Here is a 23,896-nt window from a genome sequence, read left to right as displayed (position 1 = left end):
TAATTTGAGATGGTCAGAATAGAAATTGATACCTCACTGTCGGTATTGATTGTCTCACCACAACCGCTAGGGTGGAGATAAAATATTGGCCAAAACCTCGGCTACAATGTCCACCTCGGTTTGGTCGACATTTTAGCTCCACCCTCGCGGTTTGGGTGAGACAACCAATACCTCCAGCTCGGTACCAATTCCTTAAACCATAACTGCTGAAAACGAGCCTTCGTAGGCGCACAGTGCATTTACACTGTAAACTACATGTAGTTGCAGTTCATTATGAACCATATAAAATAATTTGAATTGAATACGAGGAATCAAAACTCACCTGTAAACTGAGATCCGTGCATCATCCATGGGTGGACATCTAATGAAACCATTGCGAGGATGAATAGGCCTATTACAACGACAGTAACTGCGATTTTTACCAACTCTTTCGGATCTAAGTGTGACATTTTCGGAGAATTCAGATCAGACCCTCATAAAGTAACGGGTTAAAGGAACGGATTAGCAAATCGGTCATCTCAATGCATGGGAAAAAACTGATGCATGAACAACCGTCAAACTAATCGAGCAAATGAAACCAAGGTTGATAGAGCATGCATGTGCAATGTCCTCAAAGATATAGTATGTAGAAAAACACGATGTGGTCAGAATTATCACATTACGAAACACGCTATGAAATAATAATTGGCCTTACTCGTGGCGTCTCTACAATATTCACAGCAGCAAATCACCGTTGGGTAATGGTACCAAATATTTGTTTAGGATTACGCACCGCCGCACAAAGAATTGACAGCTAACACAGCTTCGCCATTCCAATATTCTCATTGACTATTTATTACAACTAGCATATACCCGTGGCGCGGGCTGTTCGAGGTATAAACATCGGATTGTGTGGGTGCTGGTATGTTGTGGGTTTGGTGTAAATGGGGTGCTGGTTTGTGAGTAAAATCTCCTGGCGTTATCTATATTTACGTCAATGGCGACAGTGGTATATTGATATTGATAGATGATATGTTACTCAGAGTCATAAAATTTCCACTGTTTTTCTGCGTAAAATATCTCCAGTGTTGTTGTTGTTGTTGCTAACAGTAAACTATGATGCGGCCTTACTGGAATCCCCTACTTACTTATACTTCTAACAACAACAACAAACAACTACTGCAACTATCAACTACTGTACATGATGTGATCATGAAAACTGGACTACAAAATGCATGATATTGTCGCAATGATTTATTCAAAGTACTCAAACATACCTATTAACCTCCCTTGTGTAAAACTACATCATGTCAGTTGATAATGGATGACAGTAGAGGTAAAACCAGGCTTATTAAGGTGTTAAACGCTAAGCGCAACTCGTCAATTAAAATAGTGATGAGAATATTAGAAAGGCGAAGCTGTGTTGGCTAATAGAGAGGACCATGACTGTATGCTTCATGTCAAGAACGGTGGTCGAACTACATGGTAAATCAAGCTACTGTTACATAGCCTGTACGTATTCCCTGCTATTATTTATAGGCCCTTGCCAAATATGCATAGTTTATACATGTGACCGTAGAGCTGTAAGCCAAACATTATTTGTAAGATTTAATCATGTAATTATAGGCCTAATTGAACTCTTATAGGCCTATACCACTTAACTTGTTTTGACGTTGCTAGGAGTTGGTTTTGGAATGTTTTAAGACAGTTCAGGAATAGCCACCAACAGAGGAACCCCTGTTTGGATGAGCTCCTACTCAAAATATTAAAAGTTTCATCATCACCGTTATCCTATCTTCAAGTTACGTTTGTACCATCACATTCCTCCACGCTGTCTGGCTCAAGTCTTCTATCGGCTTGAGTTAGGACAAGAACACGCCTTCGCTGACATTACACTACAGTCCAAATCACAATTGACATCATTCTCGCTTCGCGCCAGTAACGCTGCCTCTTCTGGTGTTTGTGCTACACAGCACAGCACATGCAATAATCTTCCCAACTTATGGCAGATATGGGAGAAAAAAAAGCGCATTTGGTGCCCTGATTTAGGCAAGGTCTACATAAATTCTGCTTTTTTTACTTATGCAAGACGACTACATCAATATGGATTCAAGTTGTCATCTAGAAATAGCTACTAGCAAATCCTCGTCGAGTGCCACAGAACGGGAATTATTCGCTGTTGAATCTGCCAGAATTTTCAAATGTGTTATTGTCGTCTGCTGACGCTGTTGTAACCATAGTGGACAGTGACTTGCTGAATATGTCCGAATCTCCATACACTGTACATTCCAGTGTGCCGCAGCAGCACTCTGGAATGACCTCCCTAGTAATATTCGAAACGCGGACTCCATCACAACTTTTAAGACACTCCTGAAGACCCACCTTTTTCAACAACATTACGAACATTAGAATTGTTTATTGTTGTCAAAGACTATATACTTCTTATAGAGACTCTGTTTTTGTTAAGCGCCTTTGAACGGCCCAATATAGGACTGATAAATTCAAATTCAAATTAGTTTATTAATCAAAAGGCCCGGAGGGCAAAGGTACACATGGTACAATAGAAATACAATGATTTTGATTGAAAGTACATAAGACATACAAAGGATACATGACAAAAGTAACAATATAAAGTCTACTACCGGGGTCAAACCTGGAGTAGATACTAGTAGGTGGGAGAGAGGAGGTCCTTATTTTATGCGATCAGAAAAGCATTTCTGTAAAAATGATGATAGCTTCTGACAAATTCCAGGGTCCTCATTTGAAAGAAGCCAGATAAACTTATTTCCTGGTGAGAGACCTGAAAAGTTGATGTTGTTCTCATTGATAACTGAGAAAAAATCGTTCCTTGAAGCATCATATTTTGGGCAGGCAGTTAGAAAGTGAACCTCGTCTTCTGATAAGGGCGCTATATAAATGTGATACATAGATAGAGATAGATAGACTGATACCAGCAGGTTTTAATGCGGGCTTTAGATTAGATATAATACTACCCGATTATGACTATTATAATGACTATCATTATGATATCTCATGCATTGCTTCTCGGCCTTGCTAGATTACAAAACACGTCTACCTGAGTCATAAAGTTAAAACAGGCGCACCAAAACCGTCCACACAATACACGTATTATATAGTGTAAGTCTCGACTATTTGAGTCCGTTTTATTGGCCTTCGTATTGATAGGAACCCAGACAACTTGGATTGTTATTCGGTAGGTCTTGATAATCCATTTCTCTTTAGCCCTTTAAATATAAAACCCGACAATACTACTATGCATGTCGTGTTCAAACGATATGCCACTGTAAATTAACCACCTCTTGACTCATGCCCAGAAGCCCGAAAATCCCTATCGACTTTTTTGGCTATGACCCAAGATACAAGCCCCTTCTCGCTTTCTATCAATTGCCTGTGATATTTTCATCCAAACTCCTTCATCTGATCACCCTCCTCCCCATGGAAAACATAGGAAATTGAGGCTAACCAACTTATTCTGAACATGGCCTTTCAGTGATGGCGGACGCTCAGCTCTTCAATGACATCTACAATTACCACGGTTGTGTCGAGAAGGGCAAGAAGGATCTCTGGGGCGAAAAGCGCTACCAAACCCTGCTAGAGCGTAAAGATGTCGGAGCCCTGTCTGTCGATGCAATGAAAACTTTGTCAGTGGGTATGTTCCGAATCTATTCCGACCTCTAGAACATTGTGTTCAACAAAGATCTTTTGAAATGTCTGGATAAAGTTTGGCGGAGCCTTATAACCGCTGGTTCTACCACACAACAGGACCCGGGGCCCGGTGTAAAAGGAATGGACGTCCTAGGAATGCAGGACCCCATACACTAGCTGTGTATTGTCAACGAATGCGGTTATTATTATGGTTTGGTTAGGGTTAGCTTCATAATCTTCAACAAAGGAACTCGGCGACTCTATTCACTTTAACAAAAGGACCGGACTTAGATTCCGGGGGACTTGCATTTCTTTTACACCGGGTTCGATCCCGGGAGAGCCCGGGATTGTTATGCTGGTAAACCGGCGTAACTTTCAAGGAACTAAAATTCCTTGGTGTTCACAACAAGTTGGAGGCTATGAAGATCTGTTTGATGAGACTAAAAGCAGCTTTCCCTTTGACCTGAGTGTCTATGCATGGGCAAGTAAAGGATCCCATGTTGGTGGACCGCAGTCACACTGTACATGTAATGGTGGACTGCATAATTATATACATCTGGGCCTATACCTCGGGCAAAAATCCAAAATGGTTACGATGCCGGTAATTACTGACACATACAATGTACTTCATGTATAGTCGGAATTTTTATTCTGTCTTCTACTGTTGTTGTGGGCAGACTTTATTTAAATTATTTCCTCTATATAAATTCTTGCTCCCGTTTGATATTTTGCGACTGCATTATTCATTTTGTCGGGTGAAATATAACTTACGTGCCAATTATTTTTGTCGTTTTCGCCGAAAATGTTTTTTTAGTGCTATATTCTGTAGTTTGTTTGCGATAGATATTTAACTCCAGCATAAATTGCAAGGTCACGGTCGACCTGACGAATACTGGCTCGATACTTAATGATCAGTTGAAGTACTGTAAAATGCGAAATATGCGGCGATTTCCAAAAAATAAAAATTAAACGTCTTGAAATTTTCAGGCAAGTACCAGAACAAATGGTGTGGCATGCCTCTTATGAAGGGCGCAATAGAAACAACTACCTACCAGTTACTCCTCCAAGAAGAGAAACCAGTCACCATCATCGAGCTAGGAACATGGCAAGGCACGAGCGCCGCCTGGATGGCCGACCTCTCCAAAGTATTCGGCCAAAAGGCGCACGTTTACTCCGTAGATATTGATAACGGGTTGCTAAACGAGAAAGCTAGGAGGGATAATGTTACCTTCATTCAAGGTGACTGTATGAAGATAGAGGAGGTGTTTCCAGACGACATGTTAAAGGTAGCTAGTTTGCATACATGTATATATGAACCGGCTAGTATCATTATCTTCTAAAAACTTTTTATGATTTCTAGTCGGTGCATTGCTCTTTCATTGGTCACGGTTTGAGGGTTGACCATATACACCACCATTTTGGCTGGAACCTGAAATCCTAAAGCAATTAGAGTTCCTTCAAATGAAGAGAATGCAAATTTATGTTCTCTGAAAAACAAAGAACAGACTCCCACCCTTGAAATTGGCATTCACTTCGTTTTGAAATAGTTCTAATTGCTTTAGGATTTCAAGCTCTAGCCAAAATGTTGGTGCCTATGGTCAAACCTTAAGGACCCTTCGCATGCACAAAGTAAATGTGCATTCGCCTCTGCTCATTTCCAAGTCATCGCGCGTATATTACCGTCAATATTAAGGATATTCTCCGAGCAGATCGAAATATATTCTTTCTACCAACACAGATTTCCATAACACAATGAAGTCCCGGATGTGCCACAGGCGGGTGACGGTATTAGAAGTTGTTTGTATCATTGTTGGCGGATCGATTTCTATGATTCTGTTATTGTTTTAAGCACCTGTGTCTAATCCACGAAGCGGAGGGAAAATAGCGGCCGCTGTTTTGGCAGTCGCGTAAAGCAAGCGTCCCCACATTCACGTTGGTTCCGGGTCGAATCTGACTGCTTTGTCGAAAATGATCCGGATTGAATCCAGATTCAACCTGGAACTGTTTCTATGCATCGTTTACGTGGGTGTTCAGGATCCGACGTGGATCCGATGTAGTCCAGGTAACCTTGACCCTATTCGCCGCGCAGCGGAGGGTCCGAGGGGGCCTCGCTGATTTATCCGAGGCGAGCCATACATTTTCAGTGCATACAGTGAATGCACTGTCCATACTGAGCGCTCTGGTATTCCTGATTATTCAATTGGCTCGAGGTTACCCATCTGTGTGAAAAACACGGAAGCCGACGCCCCCCCCCCCCCCCAATCTAGTTCATGACCAGTGAAATACCGTCAAGTACCAGTCTCTGTAATGAGTGAATGCAGGCCCGAGACTGAGGTGAAAGAGTCTAGATCCGATGTCACCTTATGAGAGGGGAAGAACTAAATACATGTATATTACACGGTTGCTACTGTATTGCACTTATTTGTTATACTTTCATTGCTGGTTTCTTTTCTGTTACTTTCTCTTATACACAGAATCTACCTCACCCGTGGTTCATCAGTGAAGATGCGCACGTCAATGTTGTCGGAGTGTTGGAACATCTATTACGATTCGCACAACCAGGTGACTATATTGTAGTCTTGGCCTTTTGCAGGTTGCCTTTGCGACTTTCCGCCACTTTCTCCGTTCACACCGTGTATTAAAACCCCGAACACAAACATCGGAAACCATGATAGAAAGTCGTTGTTATATAGCTCCCAACTACAGGGGAGCCGCAACTGTTACAAATTCCTGTCACTTTCTGAAAGCTGTGCAAACATTAATTAAACCATTCGTAACGGATGCATATTTTCCAAACCTGTAAATAGACCAGTGTGAATTTTGAAGCAAAATGTGCGAAAATGCATGAAGAAAAACGCATGACCCAGTAGGGTGATCCACCCATGTGCTGAAAAATATCTGAATCACAGGAGAAATAATCCCGTGCTGTTGAAAGCCAGGTCTACAGTCGATATTTCAGGCCTGCGAAAATCATCTCGTGCGATCTGATGACTCGGATCAGCCACGCATGCAGTTTTCTTATTGTATTGCCTCTAGGTGACATGATATGTGTCGAAGATACCAGCCCGGACGGCCCAGATTTCCCGTGCTACGATACCGACGACTACAGAACATTTGGACATGAAAAACTGAACCAACTGAAAGACTTCCTGAAACGAAATGCACAAAAGGTTAAAATTGACAGATTGTATACAGATCTGTTCGGGTGAGTTTAGACTAGATATTTAGGGAGAAAGGGTGGGAACTGATAAGCCATTACATGTACATTACATTGGCATTGCAATGCGCAGTCTGTGGACGACTGAAAATGTCCGAGGTTGCTAGGCCGGTCATTTAGTTTTTGCATGCTGCCATGTAGACATAGATTTTCAGACTTGATTCATTTGGTATGTTGAGGTGCCTGATTGCGCATTAGTTGAAATTGTGTGACTTTTCAAAGAATCCTGTTTCATCAACTCCGTTCATGAAATATTTTTCATGCGCACATTGCATGTGACAAACACACAGATATAAGATATACGCTCGCGCATATCGTGGGGACAGAATACGCACTATCCCATTAGTTGCTTTTACACGAGGACGGTTTTAGCCCTCCTCACCTCGAGCCACTTGAAGCCGGATCACCTGTAACTGGCTTTGCGCTGTCTACACGGAGACGGATCAAATCGCCGGCCCCAGGTCAGTTCAGGCCACTTAAACCACTAACCCGTCGCATGGTGGCGCGTGTTTTCATGAACTGCTATATACCGCACTACTCGATTTTAGTACCGTGCGCAAAGTGACTCGAGGCCAGATCGGTTCTACACGAGAGATTAAGCGTCTTGAAGTGGCTCCAACCCGCCTCAAGTGACTCGAGACTGCAGTGCTAACGCGCCTCGGGTCAGGTCACTTGGAGACGGTTCTGATTTCGTTCTACACGGTAAAAATTATCCTGACCCGCCTCGAGCTGGCTCGAAGCCGGTTCCAACTGTCCTCGTGTAGAACGGGCTAATGAGAGGACTCCGCTTCATTTGCCTCGGCCTATTAACCGGAAGAGGCCAAATCTACGCGAGTACACGGTGCGAGTAACACTTAGCAACCGTTACCAATGACGAAGCTAGGATATTGTATATCAATTTCGATTCTTCGAAGAGCGTAGTTGAAAAGCTACTTATAATTTCGATGGAAATTATGGCACCTCAGTCATAATCATCAAAACCAAATACTAGTATGTGTGAATTTTTGTACCCGAATTGTGCTCCGAATGGCAATTTCAACTAGTAATTTCCACTTATTTTTTGCAGCTACAATGGCGGGCTGAATTGGCACGGCTATATGAAGGTATTTTAATGGCAGTCCAACATTTGACAACAGAAACCATGATAGAAATTATCCATTCATGATGAGCTGACGAAATTAAACCCATTCGTTTTGATTGACAACATTGATATCGTGTTTCGGGACAGCGTTACAACTGGCGCCAACGCCACCTGAAACCAACCAATGCGACTAAAACCAACCACTCGCAAATGGCCAATGAAAGTGTTGGTGTAACAGTAAAAAATTTGACTGTTTTTACCCTATTCTGTGTCCCAGAAAGCAATAGTTCTTATTTTCATCAAGGAACTGTACATCGGACTTGTATTCTCATATGTGATGAGATCGACAGAAATACTTTTTTTAAATTGCTCAAGCATTGCTTTTCTTTGAAGTCACCTTCGTCATCTAGTAGGCTGCAGTAGAACTCTGCGCCGCCATGCAAGAACCATATAATCATTTCCGTTATTCGAAGATCGTTATAGATTTGAGGTGAAAATTGCAGATTGTGACAAATTTTATTTTGTATAAAGTTTGCATATATAATGTTCACCTCATAGAATTATGTCATTTCCCAAGTGTTGTTGATTGTTTGGAAATAAAATTTAGGAAGTGACTATTTGGCAAGCCCGGCTTACCAAACAGCGACTTTTTCTTGTCCTGAATGGAGAGCCCCCCGATTGGCTAATGTGTTGTAAAGTCTCCAGCTCGCCAAACAGGGTACATTAATATTTTTACCTGTTTGGCAAGCCCCCGCGGCTGGCCGAACAGGGTGGCTTTTTAGTGCTGTTTGGCAAGCGGCTCTCCAAACAGGACAAAAAAAGATGCCTGTTCGGCGAGCGACTTGCCAAATAGACCCGGCCTAAAATTTAGAAAATGAAAACTCGTCCCCCTTCTTAATAAGTCGACCCCCCCCCCCCCCCCCCCGAGATAATAAGTCGCCCCGCCCAGGAAAAATAATTTCCCAGCCACCGTAGTAGCTTACTAGGTTTTCTGGCGACAATTCACTTGACCATATACATCTTGCATGTTGCCCGCTGCAAAATTTCGGAAGAGGCCCATCAGTCGGATCATAGTTACTAATATTGACTTTATCAATTGTCATTTATTATGATTAAGTGTGCCACATCCAAATGTATTGCTAATCCCAAGCAGTCGTCTTCCCTAAACCATCCCTAACCCTCGCCTGATACTTGCACCTAAATTGCCGGTACCTGAGATGATCCACGGGCAATGGCGCAAAGCAACTATAGAAATGGTTCCTTTAGCTCCTGACCTATATTCTAGTGATTCCTGAGAAAATTCCCAGTCTGCCGACCGAGATTAGCATGCATTTTCTGTAGTGGGTTTCTGTCAGATAATCGGCTTTTTTACTCTATGACACAATACATGCATTAACCAAGCATGTGTGTGCAACGTAGCTCATGTACGAGAGGAACGCTTATATAGAGTTAAAGCGCGACAGGGAGTCATTTCAAAACATTATTGATTCATTTGACATGTTTGATAGTTTTCGAAGGTGTACAATCCTGATCTCTCACATAAGTTGCTACAGTGTACGTATGCAGACCATCAGATTAGCTGTGGAGCATGCTGGCGTTGCACTGTTGTACGTGGATATGTTTCATGCATATATGCTAATGAATTCTCCATGCGAATGTGTTAGGTTCATGAACCAGGTTAATGATCCGAGAGACTGTGGCCTATTTCATTACATCGTCAATGTCGTACCAGAACAGGTGAGCATGTTTTCATCATCGCGCTCTTCTCCATCTTGACCCGTCGCTCGTCTGCATGCCGGGCGCTTTACGCGGATTTGTTGTGGAGCCCCTCGCTGCTATGCTGGGCGGCTCCGGTGGGGTGCTGTTGGCAATCCTGATTTGGGGACTAGCGAGAGGGTACCGTTGAGAATGGACCAAGTGACATGCGGACAAATAAATCGAAGGCAGATATATCTTTCAAAACTTTGTTGAACTTCTTCTTTACATGGATTACAGCATGAGGTTACGGATGCAGATCTTCTCTCGGTCGTCTCTGGGTGTTGGCTGGGGAGCACGCTGTTATAAAGGGTCGACTAATTGGAAATCATGTAATCGGCCATTTCGCCTGCTATTGGCTGGAGACTGATGGTTGGTCCAGAGGACCACAAGGAGGTGGCGACCCATGTCCAAAAGTCGCCCGTTTCACAACGTGTCCCCCATCCTATTACCAAAATTGCACCCTTATACTTATAACCAGTATGCGACAGTTAACGGTGTTTAATTAACAATTATGAATTTAAATTTTCAGTTATGGAGTTTAGGATACAGAATTCCAATGCTGTTTTCAAAATAAAATAATGATTAAATTACTAAAACTTACTAGGTTGGTTCGTCAATGATCATTTTTTTTGGTCTGGGAGCTAAGGTAGTTTAATAGAACATGAAATTTGTCTTAAAACTCAAGAATTATTTGAACCTGTTGAAATGTTCGAAATTCACTTCATAACAGATTTCAGAGACAAGGGAGCGCGACACAACGCCATCGTCTTGTGATGATCATCCTTGCAAGATCACCTGATCGATCGGAAAGTCATCCTCTTTTTCCCCTGTGATTTGCAAAAAACAGCATTTGCTTATCACGTTGACTTCACATCTCTTGAAGAACATCGAGTAGTATTTGTCAGTAATAGGTATTGTCCGCTTACTGCACGAAAACTTCTTTAAGGGTTGACCATAGGTACCGCCATTTTGGCTAAACCTCAAAATCCTAAAGCAATTAGAACTTTTTCAAAACGTAGTGAGTGCTCATTTCAAGGGCTGGGGTCTGTTCTTTGTTTTCCAGAGAACAGCCTCCAGGGTTTTAAATGAGCATAGAATTCATTTGGAAAGAGTTTTATTTGCTTTAGGATTTTGAGGTCTTGCCAAAATGGCAGTACCTATGGTCACTGGACCCTCAAACCACTTTATCGTTCTCAGGTAATTGTCAACCTTGTTGAATAAGGGAAACCAGCCACACGCTTTGTCATCACACTACCTGCACTTGAAATGGTCCCGATTGGTCATGTAGTGCTAAAATGAGCTAGGGTGTGTCGTCAAATGCCGATTACCACACGACACTTTAGCGAAACGTTTTCGCCAGTGTTTTTGATTTTTTTACATACCGGAGGAGCCATATTCTCTAGAGAGTGCCAACAATCTAATTATCATTTAGTCATGACTCTTCGCAGATGATCTATGTGTGATACAGAATGGCTTTGTCAACCGACCAGGAAAACAAAATGACCGACCTGGAGAAAGAACCCTTCAAGGACCCCCACTACGTCGAGGATGGGGCAACTGCAACGTTCTCTGAAAGTAACCCGGATTCCAGTGACGAAAACAAGCAACGTGGAAACTGGGGGAAAGAGATTGACTTCTTCTTCTCGTGTATTGGATATGCTGTTGGGCTTGGGAATATTTGGAGGTTTCCTTATCTCTGTATGAGAAATGGAGGAGGTAAGTGGTTACACTGGCACCAGACTGATACTAGTAACCATCCCAAAGTGTTTTTTTATAAGACGACAGGCTATCATGGATAAGAAACCTGCCGTGTTGAAAACTAGCACCAGGGCTGAGTTGTTCAAAACCACGTTAGCTTTAACGGAGATTTCAGTGGGTTTATCTGAAAGAGATAACGTCCTTGAGGAAACTTAACGCAACCGTTAGGTATAACGTACGTTTTGAGCTTTTGAACAACCGGGGCCAGGCCTATATTGGTTACGCGGAACGAGTTTACAATCCCTGTTCGCGGCCCAAAAAAGGGAGATATGACAAACTCGTATATCCATGATATCGAGTAGCCAAATTTTTATCACATTGCGAACGTAATGCGGGACGTGTCATTTTTGGCACCAAGGTTGGGATAAGAAAAACTAAATTTATCATGACACCTATAAAAATATGAGACATTATCATTTGCTCCGATTTCTGCATTAATTTTGAATTATTTTTTTCCAGGCGCCTTCTTGATACCCTATTTCTTTTTTCTTGTCATCGGGGGTGTACCTTTGTTCTTCATCGAGCTGTATATAGGGCAGTTCTCAAGCCGCAGTCCGCTGGCTGTCTGGGATATGTGCCCGCTTTTCAAGGGTAAGACAGTGTCCTAATTACTAGGCCGGAGCATGAGAATAAAGAAGATAAGCATGGTCTACATTAGCAACGTTTGTTTGCTAACATCAGGGACTTTTATGTTTGGTCGTATTTACCACAGAATGCTTGCCCGGGTTTGGTAGTGTGGACTTGTTTCAAAAACACAAACAAAAAGTCTCAATTGTAATTGTGCCGCCTTAACCTTACTGATTTCTCACTCTTTCAGGCACCGGGTGGGGTATGACCATTGTCTCACTGTTCTTCAGTATCTACTACCAAGTGATAGTCACCTGGGTGATCTACTACCTTGGCATGTCCTTCCAGAATCCGCTACCCTGGTCACACTGTAACAACGAGTGGAATACACCAAACTGCAGCAAGAGAGGGGAAAATAGGACTACCTTCAACGACACCTCATTTTTCAATTATTCTAATTTTAATAGCTCAATAGTGCAGTATGCAGTCTCTACGCCTGCTGCTGGGAGTCTTGCCAACGATAGTGCCTTAAACAGAAGCGCAAATGTGATGACGCCAGCGGAGGAGTTCTGGCAGTAAGTTTTATTAAAATCTTGTTTTTGGAGTTCTGCTGGCAGCAAGCCTTTTGAAAAGCGCTTTTTGGGACTGCGTTTGAAATCCTTGTCATGGCGTATAGCTTACAGTCTCAAGAGAATGGGCTTCAAAAAGATATTAAGGGTTGACCATAGGGACATCCACCATTTTTGCCGGAAACTGACATTCTAAAGTAATTAAAACTCTTTCAAAACAAAGTGAATTTCAATTTAAAGGATCGGAGTATGTTGTTTATTCTCCGGAGAACAGCCTCCCATGTTTTAAATGGCCATACACTTTATTTAGAAAAAGTTCTAATTGCTTTAGGAGTTGAAGTTCTAGCCAAAATGGTGGTTCCCATGGTCAACCTTTAACCGGTTATAATCATGAGAATGTGTTTGTCGCAATTATATGATGCCTGTTAATCCATTACAGTCACAAAAAGATAAAAAAACAACAACACTGTCCAATATCCGCACTTTTTAAAGGCAATGCATGTGCATGTCGTTTTGAGATAGTAGGAGTGACATTAAGTTGGGATTGCCTATCCTATCCCAATGCCTTGCATCAATATGCAAGATGTATGTTGGCCCCTTTCGGTTTGGCTTTCTCGGGAAGGAAGACCTCAGTATCTTGAGGTCCTCAGGAAGTGATTTCGTCTCGTCATCTGTACCTCCGTCGTTTTAGATATAATGCTCTAGAGATGAGCAGTGGCATTGACAGCACAGGTGGTCTACGTTGGCAGCTGGTTGTCTGTCATCTCGTCGGTTGGCTGGTCGTGTTCCTTTGTGTTATAAAAGGCATAAAAACCTCAGGAAAGGTTAGTGGACATATTGGTAGCTTTAACGTAAAACACAGGCGCACACAATTGAACGTCTGAAAGATCAACATTATGTCTAAAAGATCTCTTAGAATCCTGACAGAAAACTATCAAATTAAAAAAAACTTTTGCTAGTTAGCAACAGTGGCATAGCCTATGTCTTCGAAGTCTACTTAAACAACGTACATGTACATGCATTCACACCGGGAGAGGAGTCCACTGATCACAGTTGTTCTTTCTTTTGTATGGTATGAACTTATATCATACATGAAATAAAAAATAATTGATTTGGTAGTTCGATGTGTGGTTTCATGGGTTTTTTACAGGTTTCATGGTTTTGGAACGTGCAAAGGTTGAGAACCTGCTATTCCTTATGCGGTCGTCTGAAATTTTCTCATATGACGCTAATATACATGTATCTACCATTGCGGTATCTTTCATTTCAGGTCGTTTATGTGACGGCAACTGTGCCTTATGTCTTCCTAGTCATCCTTCTGATCCGCGGATGCACCCTCCCAGGTGCTACTGAGGGGATTATTTATTACATTAAGCCTGACTTTAGTAAACTGCTGGAATTTAGGGTAGGTATCAAGGAGCAGTTACCTTACCAAATATATTTCATAGCTTTCTCCGAGCCAATTAATTAAGGCCAACCACCTCTCCGAGCTCCGAGTCCATGCAGCCACAGACCGAATTCCACCTCGAAATAGGCGCTAGCTTATAATAAACACATCAGCAAAAGTAAGCCAACCCCTGATTGATTGGTCATTTTATTTGTTTTTTTTTCACCTTTTGGGACGGGATTGATCATGCATGTACATACTCGTCTAAAAATCTGACTTCTTTTCCAGATATGGGCTGAGGCGTGTTTACAGATTTTCTATTCATTGGGCACAGCTTGGGGAGGCCTGATAACGATGGCCAGTTACAATACGTTTCATCACAACTTTTATAGGTGGGCATATTAGAGACAGGGTCGATATGTAAAGAAATATTCATTTGCTGGTCCGACCGATCCATATTCCGATTGATCAAATGCTAATATTTTCTGTTGAACTTTTAAACATTATCATGTTAGAAACAGAAAATCAGGAAATCAGTCAAGTACTAGGGAGCTTTCGCAAATCCCCCGAAACGTCCACGTGAACTCCTATCCCATCGGTCGATCTCGTTATCAGAAGGTCAAACAATGAGATTTGCGTTCACGTTGGCGTTTCGGGAATTTGCGAAAACTCCCTATTATTCCTGTAGAAATTGTTCGGAGTACTAGACAAATACACTAATGGCTGTGTACCGGTGTAATGTTTTTGAGTTTTTCTGTTTTTGAGTGTTTCCCCTCATTGTTTGGGAACGCTCAAAAATAGATTGACGAGTTTTTCTGTGTATCCCCCCTATTGAAAAGTCATGGTCTCTCTAGCTGCCTATTGTTTGGAAACACTGAAACATGGGGAACAACCACAGATGTTACACCGGGACCAAAATATTCACCGAATATATTTTGTTTTCAATGGATAGCTGGGGCATGTTCGCAATTATTAAAGATTTTAACGAAGAATTTATTCTATAAGTAACATGTTAAACACCATTTTAAATGTATATCATGAAATTATAGCAGCATTTCTTCGTTCTATTGACTGTTTTCACTGCCAGTCATGTTGGAGGGCAGAATAATGACTTGTTACGCCTGACTAAACTGAATCAAATGATGTGATGGTCATTGAGGCTCGCTTTCTTTTGTCTGTCCCTCCAGAATCTGAGAATGGGAGGTGATGACGTTACGTGAAACCACTCTATATTAGTTCCACACGAACTATACATTACCACTGTGTACAAGCGTGTCATAAGCAGAGCCTGCTATACTAACAGGAAGTACAGTCCAATGGCCCAATTCTTTGTTGTATAGGGTGGATGAGTGGACAATGAACGCCTACCCCATTGTTCGACTAAGTTATCAGGAGGTCAAACAATGTGATAGGCGTTAGCGTTGGCGTTTCGGGAGATTTGCGAAAACTCCCTATTAATGCCGATGGGGTATAGCCCATTGAAAAATTGTCGATTCGCATTGAAATACCCTTTCCTAACAAAACAATGTGACCAATGGACCCGACAGCGTTGCCCAGAATTATTGACCCTCCAACAATGGATATAAACAAAAGAATTCTATTGTGCAAGGGAAAATAATTCTGGGCCACCCTGTACTTTCGGGAGATAAAGCATGCTCGTTTGTACACTGTGATAATGTTTATTTGCCCTTGTCAGTCAAGTCATATCCACACCATGAACGGTTTCGGTAGGGTCAGGTTATTAATTTTTCCCCTGAGAACCCTTTATAAGACAGAACAATGGGAATTCAGGCGTAGATGCGAGCGGTCTTTGTTCAAAGGAAATAGACCGTGCTTTGGGCTCAGTCTCAATTTTTAACTATGATGTATTAAGGGGACAAACACGTCATGTGATTACGTTTTATTTAGGGTAATGTGGCTAGTGTATATAGTTTTTATTTGTAACAAATAGTTTCAGTCAGTGTAGTAATCGTGTGCTTGTACTCGGGTTTCGCGCGCGTAACGTCCACTACAGTAAGCCAGTGCATGTGTTCAATTTGGTAGGCCCACAGATTGATTGACCAGCAGCATCAATGGCAATAGTGGCTTGATTAGAAGGCCTAAAATTTCCCCTATCATGGGTCAAGAAATGTGCACTATGTAAGATCTGGCTGGACGTTAGAAGAAAGAAACTAGGGTATATACACGTGCATGTGCATGTACACGTGCATGTACACGTGCATGTACACGTGCATGTACACGTGCATGTACACGTGCATGTACACGTGCATGTACACGTGCATGTACACGTGCATGTACACGTGCATGTACACGTGCATGTACACGTGCATGTACACGTGCATGTACACGTGCATGTACACGTGCATGTACACGTGCATGTACACGTGCATGTACACGTGCATGTACACGTGCATGTACACGTGCATGTACACGTGCATGTACACGTGCATGTACACGTGCATGTACACGTGCATGTACACGTGCATGTACACGTGCATGTACACGTGCATGTACACGTGCATGTACACGTGCATGTACACGTGCATGTACACGTGCATGTACACGTGCATGTACACGTGCATGTACACGTGCATGTACACGTGCATGTACACGTGCATGTACACGTGCATGTACACGTGCATGTACACGTGCATGTACACGCCAGACCCCGTTAGCGAAAGATGAGCAAAATAGGTGGAATGCCTCTCAGCTGGATGTTTATAATAGGTCAGATAAGCTGATTGATTGCACTTCAAGGCCTTCCTCCTAGACATCTGCTATTGCACTACAGACACCACCTGCTGTGTTAGGTTTACCTGTCTTACTGGGTTCATTACACTTGGTGCAATATGGGTATGTGGATTAGTGGATTAGATCAATGCACTCAATGTGTTGCTGAATTCGTGCCATGAATTGTTATAAAATGTTATATAATGATGAGTCATGGATTGGTCAAGGAACAGTTGCTTCAATGATTGTGATGCAGAGAAGCAGTGTATGCTTCTGCATTGGTTTCTATCTGATGTCCATGAAATTTCGTTCAAAGTCACTCTACAAACCCTTGGCAGATATGAAGCAATATTCCTGTTTGTCACTGTTACAATACACCTTGGGATTTCACCCCAGACTGACCATAAAATTCCTAGGCCAAGGTCTGCATGGTCTGTGTGTTAACAGAACAGGTAAAGATGAAACAGCATGCTTCATGCTAAACTGGACATTGCATGATAGGCAGTATATCCACACCTGATGCATTGCAATTTTTTTAGCTTAAGTTGAAATTGGACGGATAGTTCTGACCTGGCTACAGGGAGTCTGTGTCAGTAAGTAGGCCACGCAATAGCGTACATTATATAGGCCGCAGGGATGTGTACTATTTTCAAGTTAGGTCGAGATAGAGGCAAGGCTCCTCTCCTAAGAGTAAGAGTGGGGGTGGTCAAATTCGGATGGATGACAGTGAGCCCAGGGTAATCTAGTTGTACCCCATTCTGTCCCACCGCTTTGCACACGATCGCTCTTCGCAGGGCGGAACAATATTGTTTAAAGCCTTCAAGGCCCCTACGTCATTATTGTTTACAGGCCTAACTTGAAAAACAAGGTACATGTTTAACCAGTCTGATTAAAAACTATGAAAAAAAAGAAATGTTTTTTTCACATAGGCCTACTATAAACAAACAGTCCGAAAAAGCACTTACATCCTGCACCATGATCAACTACAATATTGCAATATAGAAACAAGCATCAGACAGGACCAATCAGGTCTTCATCTGAAGCATTGCCATTAGGCCTACATTGAGTACACTCTGATTTTGTCAGATGATGTGCCACTTACAGGCAGGAGTAACGATAACAAATTCCGTAACACCTGCTGTGGCAGGTCAGCCAGACATGCCATAGGAGATTAGGCTAGATTGCGCTAATCTCTGATCACGCCTGATTACCCTAATAACAACATCATCGGGCAATTCAAAGAGAAACTCCAACCTCACGGCCTCAATGCATTTGCCTTTGCAACCTGAGGTTCGCTTTTTGACCTTCGCTAACGGGATCTGGCTGTAATGCGTGCATGTACACGTGCATGTACACGTGCATGTACACGTGCATGTACACGTGCATGTACACGTGCATGTACACGTGCATGTACACGTGCATGTGCAGAGACACCCATAATACATTTCTCATCTCGAGAGGAACAATTGGTGAACATTTACACCTACATGTATATGATATGAAGCAACTGGAAGGTCCAGTGATATATCTAAGATTACAGAAATTAATTGTTATACATCATAAATTGAACTATACCAGATTGAAAATTGACTAAGTCACGCATAATAAGTTATCAGTCGTCTGATAAAATATCAGTCGTCTGCCTGGCTTCTCCTGGGTTTTCTTAACTAAAGTACAAATTTATTTTGTTTAGATAATCTCTTTTTTAAAGTTTAATTCAAAATTTCAAACTTTAGATGAATTCTTGTCTAATAAAGGCAGTCCATTTCTAACTTTTTCAGAGACGCAATAACCGTCCCCATAATTAACTGTCTCACGAGTTTCACAGCTGGATTCGTGGTGTTCTCTGTCATCGGGTTCATGGCGAAAGAAGCCGGTGTACCAGTGAAAGATGCGATAACCTCAGGTGAGTTCAGGATATGAACTCCTGGCTTTTTTTCAGATGTAACTGTTCACATCCTTTCAAGCCGCTATGCGAAAACTGCTGGACAGTTTTCTTTAATCTAACTTTGGGACCCAGCACATTTTCTAGCGTAGCAGTTCGCCAGTTAGTCAAAAGATTATTCAATGGAGCCCATCAACGATTTTGAGGCGTCTGGGCAGAGGGCATTTTTTCTAATTGCTTTTTCAAAATTCAACTTTTGAAGAGTTACTGCAACTGCTAATGAATCAGATGGGCAACTTGGTTCCAAATACATGGTGGACTTTTTCTAAACCATTTACTCAAGTTTAGCTCAGAATCTGAAATCTTCCGATCGATCCGGTGGTTGGCCTCGAGGTGATTTTCAGCATGGACCAGGCGCAGGAACTCTGTCAATCTCTCATTAGTTCATATTCCCACGTGTATTTTCTCGGTGTTGGGCCTGGCTGAGTTAACTATCAATTTGTCCTACAGGTCCAGGACTAGCGTTCATAGCTTATCCTGAAGCCATATCTCAGCTACCATTTTCACCCGCGTGGGCCGTGTTATTCTTTGTGATGCTGCTCACAATAGGCTTGGACACACAGGTTTGTAACATTGGAAGATGTACTAAGTATTTATCATATAGACCCTAGCCTTTTCAAAGGGAAGTGTCCAGGTGCAGGACTTCCCGCTAAACGGATGACAAATACTACCAGCATTAGCGTTTCCCTTACATGTACGAAGAGCTACGAACGACGATGTACGAATGTATGTAGTTTGTATGTTGACGACGACGAACTTTGGAATACATTCCTCGTATTACTGATTATGAAATCTGATTTACGAGAAATTGAATTCGCGCAGAACTTGAAGAAACTACAGATGTTTGTTAGTACTACATCGTACTTCGACGTTTGCGCATATGTACCCGTTAGCCAGGTTTCCTACCCGCATCGAACGACGGACATGTCATCTTGGAACCATTCAGGCATTCGGAAGTATTCGGGATTTGCAAATTTGTCATTTACACAAGACTATAGTCATCTATAAACTTTAAGTATTGCGTAACCCATGCAAGGGTAATTGAATGCAACAAAACTCCACATGTAGTCATCTCTAAACGATACATTTTATTGGGCCACGCGATGTAATGGAGTTTTAAAATGTTTTCGTGCATTCAATTACCCTCGCATGGGTCCAGTTTCGTTCAAGCAATCCTGGACTTAACAGAGGCCTGATGGAAGGACAGGTTGAAACATGTGGCGATCTGTTTCATCTATTTTCAGTTCGCCACTTTCGAGACCCTGGTTAGTGGCATCGTTGATAGATTCAGGGCTTTCCGCGGAAAGAAGTTCCTCGTGATGATTGGTGTTGGATCATTTGAAGCGCTCATCGGACTCGTGTTCATGACGAGGGTAGGTTAAGCAGCAGTCAGACAGAATTAAATCAATTTCATCGAATTCGCTCTCACGATCAAGCGAGAAACTGGCCCTACCGGGGATCGAACCCAGTTCAACAGTGAGTGTAGCAAGTGCTGATTCCTGTGTGCAAACGAGGTTTGATGTCGAGATTGGTTGGTCCACACATTCGGGACTGCGATATTTATTACCCAAACAACCTATCGACACCTGCACGTTGAGCCTGATCGCAATGGCGAGCGACATATCAATTAGATTCTTAGCACAATAAATTGGCTATTTCGATGGCAATTGTGTAATCTCAATCATCCTAACTCATGCAAATAGCATACTCTGTTTCCTCACGTATACCGTCTTCCTATGCCGCTAATACAAAATAACAGTTTCCATACATTGGGTGGGGTACGCAATAGGGTTCACCACATGCGAAGGGAGTTTTCTTTGCCCACGTGATGAATGGGCATTGTCCATTTGCTCCGCCTCGGTCACGCCATGAATAAAGCCCAAACAAATACAACCCATTCAATTCATTAACATCCCATCGACCAATGGTAGTGGACTGCAAGTAGTCAGTGTGTCTGGTCATAGGTCTGCGCCACGATCCGAGCCAATCAGTCCAATCCACGAGGCATAACTTTTGTATTAGGTATCCGAGGTATTCATCTCTTCGGGCCTCTTAAATATGGCGCCCAAAGACGGTATACGTGAGGAAACGGAGTATTTGTGGGTTGGTGCGAACCGAAAAGTGCTTTAAATTGCCATGTTATAATCTCTTGCATTCTCCAAGTACTGTTACGTGGTGCCAAAGTATTTTTGCGAGTGAAGATGATAAAATTGCCCAGAATCATGGTCACAGGTAAGTCACAACTGAAAACGACAAAATACTGTATGGCGGCACCCATGAATGATTTTGACCACACGGGGCCCCAATCTTGAAATAAGTTTACCCTCGATATTTCTAGCGTCGATTTTTATTTAAGTAATCGTCTCGCGATTGAGACATCAATTATCTCATTGAGTATATAGTCATTAGAAAACTCTTAATCGGTTTCAAACCACATGTTCTGTGGACAAGATTGGCGATCGCGATTATTAGGTGCATATCAACGTGTTCTGAAAATATGAGTTCAAAATGTATCCCTGCAAACAATTTAATTCATAAATTTGCACGTCAACAGGATACGCCGATTCATAATTATTAACAACTTTTAATCGATGGTTTTATTACAATTTAAATTCTCTGCCTCATCCGCCATCTTCCGGTCATCATTCAGGTCTGAATCCGCCATATTCAGACTCGTTCCCGTCATTGCACCTGCGCATCTCCGATCATTGTGGGAACAGCTACGTCTGCTGAGCTGAGCGATCTACCACCCGAGTATCACGAGATCTCACAGTGAGCTGTGTGGTTTACTTGGCTGTTGCCATTATTGTGTCGTAGTCAGTTCTGATTTCCCTGTGACCAACTAACCCATCTGGTTGCCGCTTTGACCGCCGAATGGAAAGGTAAACAGTGGACAAACGGGGTAGACATTCTGACTTCGTGCAAGTCTGTGGCACTTATTTTTTCTCTCTTTCAGGCGGGTATCTATCACTTCCAGATCTGGGACTGGTACTCAGGAGCATTCAGCGTTATGATATTTGCCGTGTTAGAATGTTTGGTACTGTCTTATATTTACGGTAAGAATCTAATACATTTGCGTCTGATTTCCGAAAGCAGAATTTGACCGGAACTGACTCCACAATAGAACCTTGGCTCGTTGCGCATTAACTAACAGACCGCGGTGCAGCATTTGGTACTTTTGATTGGCGAAAAGCCACCAAAACAGGCAAAAACAGGCCAGAAGTGCTCTGTGGAAACAAACTGCCAAATCAAGCGTTCAGAACCTTTATACTTATGCCATGAAAAACGACTGGCAAAAGACAATCACATATTTTGAAGTAAAACTGTGCGTTATACTTTTCAAAACCGACGAATTTTATTCGTTGAAGGCCTAATGATAACATCATCGGGATTATATATGCATGTACTGGAATAGGGCACATTATCCGATTCTCGGAAAGCTTTTCTGCTTTAGAAACAACATGGGGAAGTGACACAACGATGAAGGTTTTCCTCGGCAGCGTTCCCTCAATCATCCCGCTCACCTTTTTAAGGAATTCTGATCACCTTGAAACGTATTTCATTTGATTATGCAGGTGGCAAACGACTCTTCTATGAGATTGAGATGATGATTGGTTACCGGCCGAACTTTGGTTGGAGGATCCTTCTTGGAGGAGTTACGCCAGCCAGCATGTTCGTAAGTACTTGTACTTCTTGATAGAAAGTTAGTTTTTGCACTATCAATATCACCTACAGGAACAGGGTCTGGCCGATACGACATCTAGCGGTCTAGGCGTCTAATTTCTGAAGAAGAATGGTGGAACCATTTGAAACGTCGAAGGTGATGATTAACATTGAGTAAATATTACATATTTCACGACCAGATGAAAGTTTTCGCAGATACTTCACCATTTAGCCGTCTTAGTTTCTTTGTCATGAACACAGAGGTACCAAATTCTTTGGCCTGTCTACACAGAGGCAGGCGATGGCGCTTCAATCTGCAACTTGTTACTCGTTGTAGTGCATTTGGTTTGAAGTCGGGTATGTATAACTGCAGTTCAAAGGCTTTATAGGCTTTATCTCCTTCACCCTTTTAGTACTCTGCCGTGATTGGCATCGATCTAGTTTTACGTCTCAACATTTTCCATTTTTCCGCCTAAATTGAATCATGAGCGCAGTGCACATTAATGTAATTTCACTATGGTACCTGCCTCACCTTTGTTTGCTCCAGGTCTGCTTGGCTTACGCCACCATGACCTTCAGCTCCCCAAATTACGGGGAATACTTCTACCCCGAGTGGGCCAAGATAATGGGCTGGATGCTGGCCGTCTTCTCAATCCTCCCTATACCTGGATTCTTCATTTACGAACTTGTCAGAACTAAGGGGTCACCACTTGAGGTAAGACAAGAGAATAAGAATAGTGTGTAATCATAATAGATACAGCAAGTAAATGTTTAGGAGCTTTAAGCAATACTACCACACCGTGTAGTAAAATAAAGCTTTTTTAAATATCCAAAAAAACTTCCTGGGTTTTTCAGCACACATGAATACATGTATGTGGAGTGAAGGTATTTTTGGAGGTATGAAAAAAAACTGAAGTTTCTTTGAGCTAAATGAGAACGCTCAGAGGGTTTTTCCTTTCCTGAAAAAACCTCTAGGGTTGCATATTGTGTCGCGTGAAAAACCCTTATAGCTTTATCAAAAGCCCCAAATCCTTCATTTTAAATTATGGTATCAAGCGCTGCGCACCAAATTCTGGCCTACTACAGAGGGCTTTAAGAATATAAATTTGGCGCAAAATTGCATTGCAATTATAGCCTTTATTATATACGTTCATAACTAGCTTGGTTCAATGGAGAGCTCCACGTGGACTATGAATTTCAATCCTGTTTTGTTGATTATGCAGTGCGCAGAATTGTCATGAATTGTGTTCGTCTTTTCAGAGGCTAAAGCATTCCGTTCGACCTGCAGCTGGATGGGGCCCAGCCATTGATAAAAATAGGAAGGGTTACATATACGACTTAGTCGACAGCGTGGAGCTCACAGAAATGGCCTGAGGATTAGAAATCTGATAAAGTTTCGTGAATAAGCTGTGTTCTCACTGAATCCGATCTGAAGTCGTTCTCCGTAAAACGTCCGACGGAAAATGTTTTAGCAAAAACGCACAGGCCACACTAGATTTTAAAAGCGTTCTCAAAGCGTCTTCGAAACGTTTTGAGCGGGTCACACTGAAGTCCTTTTGGTTGTAAGTTGAATGGC

At 42.2% G+C, this 23,896-nt stretch overlaps 2 protein-coding genes across 3 annotated transcripts; both read left to right on the top strand.

Moving 5' to 3' along the window:
• Nucleotides 1-3,031: 3,031 nt before the first annotated feature.
• Nucleotides 3,032-8,568, top strand: LOC135486558 (uncharacterized). Of its 2 annotated transcripts, none has more exons than XM_064769429.1 (6): nucleotides 3,032-3,117; nucleotides 3,491-3,649; nucleotides 4,633-4,931; nucleotides 6,120-6,207; nucleotides 6,682-6,850; nucleotides 7,929-8,568. In XM_064769429.1, the coding sequence occupies exons 2-6, from the start codon at nucleotides 3,493-3,495 to the stop codon at nucleotides 7,972-7,974; spliced, it is 759 nt and encodes a 252-aa protein (XP_064625499.1). In that variant the 5' UTR covers nucleotides 3,032-3,117; nucleotides 3,491-3,492; the 3' UTR covers nucleotides 7,975-8,568. The 2 variants fall into 2 exon arrangements, with proteins under 2 accessions (XP_064625499.1, XP_064625498.1); XM_064769428.1 differs by having other exon boundaries at nucleotides 3,032-3,193.
• A 1,013-nt stretch (nucleotides 8,569-9,581) lies between these two features.
• LOC135486367 (sodium- and chloride-dependent glycine transporter 1-like) lies at nucleotides 9,582-23,865 on the top strand. The gene is made up of 14 exons (XM_064769113.1): nucleotides 9,582-9,680; nucleotides 11,150-11,417; nucleotides 11,919-12,050; nucleotides 12,277-12,601; nucleotides 13,287-13,419; nucleotides 13,866-14,000; nucleotides 14,271-14,374; nucleotides 18,494-18,618; nucleotides 19,108-19,220; nucleotides 19,902-20,030; nucleotides 21,614-21,713; nucleotides 22,233-22,333; nucleotides 22,868-23,035; nucleotides 23,581-23,865. The coding sequence occupies exons 2-14, from the start codon at nucleotides 11,171-11,173 to the stop codon at nucleotides 23,692-23,694; spliced, it is 1,926 nt and encodes a 641-aa protein (XP_064625183.1). The 5' UTR covers nucleotides 9,582-9,680; nucleotides 11,150-11,170; the 3' UTR covers nucleotides 23,695-23,865.
• The last annotated feature ends 31 nt before the right edge of the window (nucleotides 23,866-23,896 follow it).

This window comes from Lineus longissimus, chromosome 4 (assembly GCF_910592395.1).
Source record: "Lineus longissimus chromosome 4, tnLinLong1.2, whole genome shotgun sequence".
In the NCBI taxonomy this organism is placed as follows: domain Eukaryota; kingdom Metazoa; phylum Nemertea; class Pilidiophora; order Heteronemertea; family Lineidae; genus Lineus; species Lineus longissimus.
This window is presented reverse-complemented; position numbering and strand designations above follow the sequence as displayed.

Bases quoted from the DNA above. Each gene is read 5' to 3' on its own strand.
- LOC135486558 (XM_064769429.1), top strand. From the start codon at position 3,493: ATGGCGGACGCTCAGCTCTTCAATGACATCTACAATTACCACGGTTGT. The intron at 3,650-4,632 runs GTATGTTCCGAA...TGAAATTTTCAG, and splicing joins AATGAAAACTTTGTCAGTGG to GCAAGTACCAGAACAAATGG. The intron at 4,932-6,119 runs GTAGCTAGTTTG...TCTTATACACAG, and splicing joins TTCCAGACGACATGTTAAAG to AATCTACCTCACCCGTGGTT.
- LOC135486367 (XM_064769113.1), top strand. From the start codon at position 11,171: ATGGCTTTGTCAACCGACCAGGAAAACAAAATGACCGACCTGGAGAAA. The intron at 19,221-19,901 runs GTTTGTAACATT...ATCTATTTTCAG, and splicing joins CAATAGGCTTGGACACACAG to TTCGCCACTTTCGAGACCCT. The intron at 23,036-23,580 runs GTAAGACAAGAG...TCGTCTTTTCAG, and splicing joins CTAAGGGGTCACCACTTGAG to AGGCTAAAGCATTCCGTTCG.